The sequence below is a fragment of the Nematolebias whitei genome, chromosome 22 (genome assembly GCF_014905685.2).
Source record: "Nematolebias whitei isolate Nwh7 chromosome 22, NemWhi1, whole genome shotgun sequence".
Taxonomy (NCBI): domain Eukaryota; kingdom Metazoa; phylum Chordata; class Actinopteri; order Cyprinodontiformes; family Rivulidae; genus Nematolebias; species Nematolebias whitei.
In genome coordinates, this window is record NC_056519.1 from 623,195 (window position 1) to 623,938 (window position 744).

General features: G+C 39.1%; 1 protein-coding gene across 1 annotated transcript in view; it reads right to left on the reverse strand.

Annotated features, from left to right (window-relative positions):
- rint1 (RAD50 interactor 1) overlaps positions 1 to 744 on the reverse strand; it is a gene marked incomplete in the record, with an annotated part of 47,234 nt that overhangs the window by 19,049 nt on the left and 27,441 nt on the right. Inside the window, 1 exon segment of the mRNA XM_037696096.1 lies at positions 293 to 397. Coding sequence (XP_037552024.1) covers positions 293 to 397 — 105 coding nt within the window.

The window sequence follows — 744 nt, forward strand, 5'->3', positions numbered from 1 at the left end:
TCCACAAAGTCCATGGTGTTCTGTATGTGGTGTTCTGAGCTGCCAACTAAAGGGATGAGTACAGACGCCCGTCAGCATCTCTCTTTTTTGTCTTATTTACAGATTCTGTTCAACTTTTAGGTCTTTAGGAAGAGTTTAAAAAGTTTCAACAATTTGCCACAACTTCTCTGTGATTTTCAGTTTTATTTTTGAAATGAAGTGAAATGGTTTAATGGGTTTTATTAAAAAACAAACTCATAATAAAATATTAATTCACTGCAGTGAAATGAGAAGTAGAGAAACAAAACCTCACCACATTGTCTCCCCAATCTCTGAGGATGGTGGAAATGTAATTAACAGCATTAAGAATGGCACAGTAGCGAACACCCAGAGGGAACCGGGACTCCTCTTTCATCACCTGGAACGATAAATGAGTAGAAACCTCTCCAGTCACAGACTGAGTTCAAAGGCTGAAGCAGATCTCAGTGTATGATGAAACAACACCAAGACTTTCAGACGCTGCTGAAAATCATCCTACCTGGAACAGAAAACAGAAAACACAACTCCTCATAAAACAAAATGTTCAGGAACTTTTCCACCACAAAAAATCCTTTCTGTTAGTCATGAACAAATATGTTGTCTTTCCCCAACTAAACTGAATCAGAAGGACACAGTGGGACATGTTAATGAGGACAACAACTGAGACACAGTGGGACATGTTAATGAGGACAACAACTGAGACACAGTGGGACACGTTAATGAGGA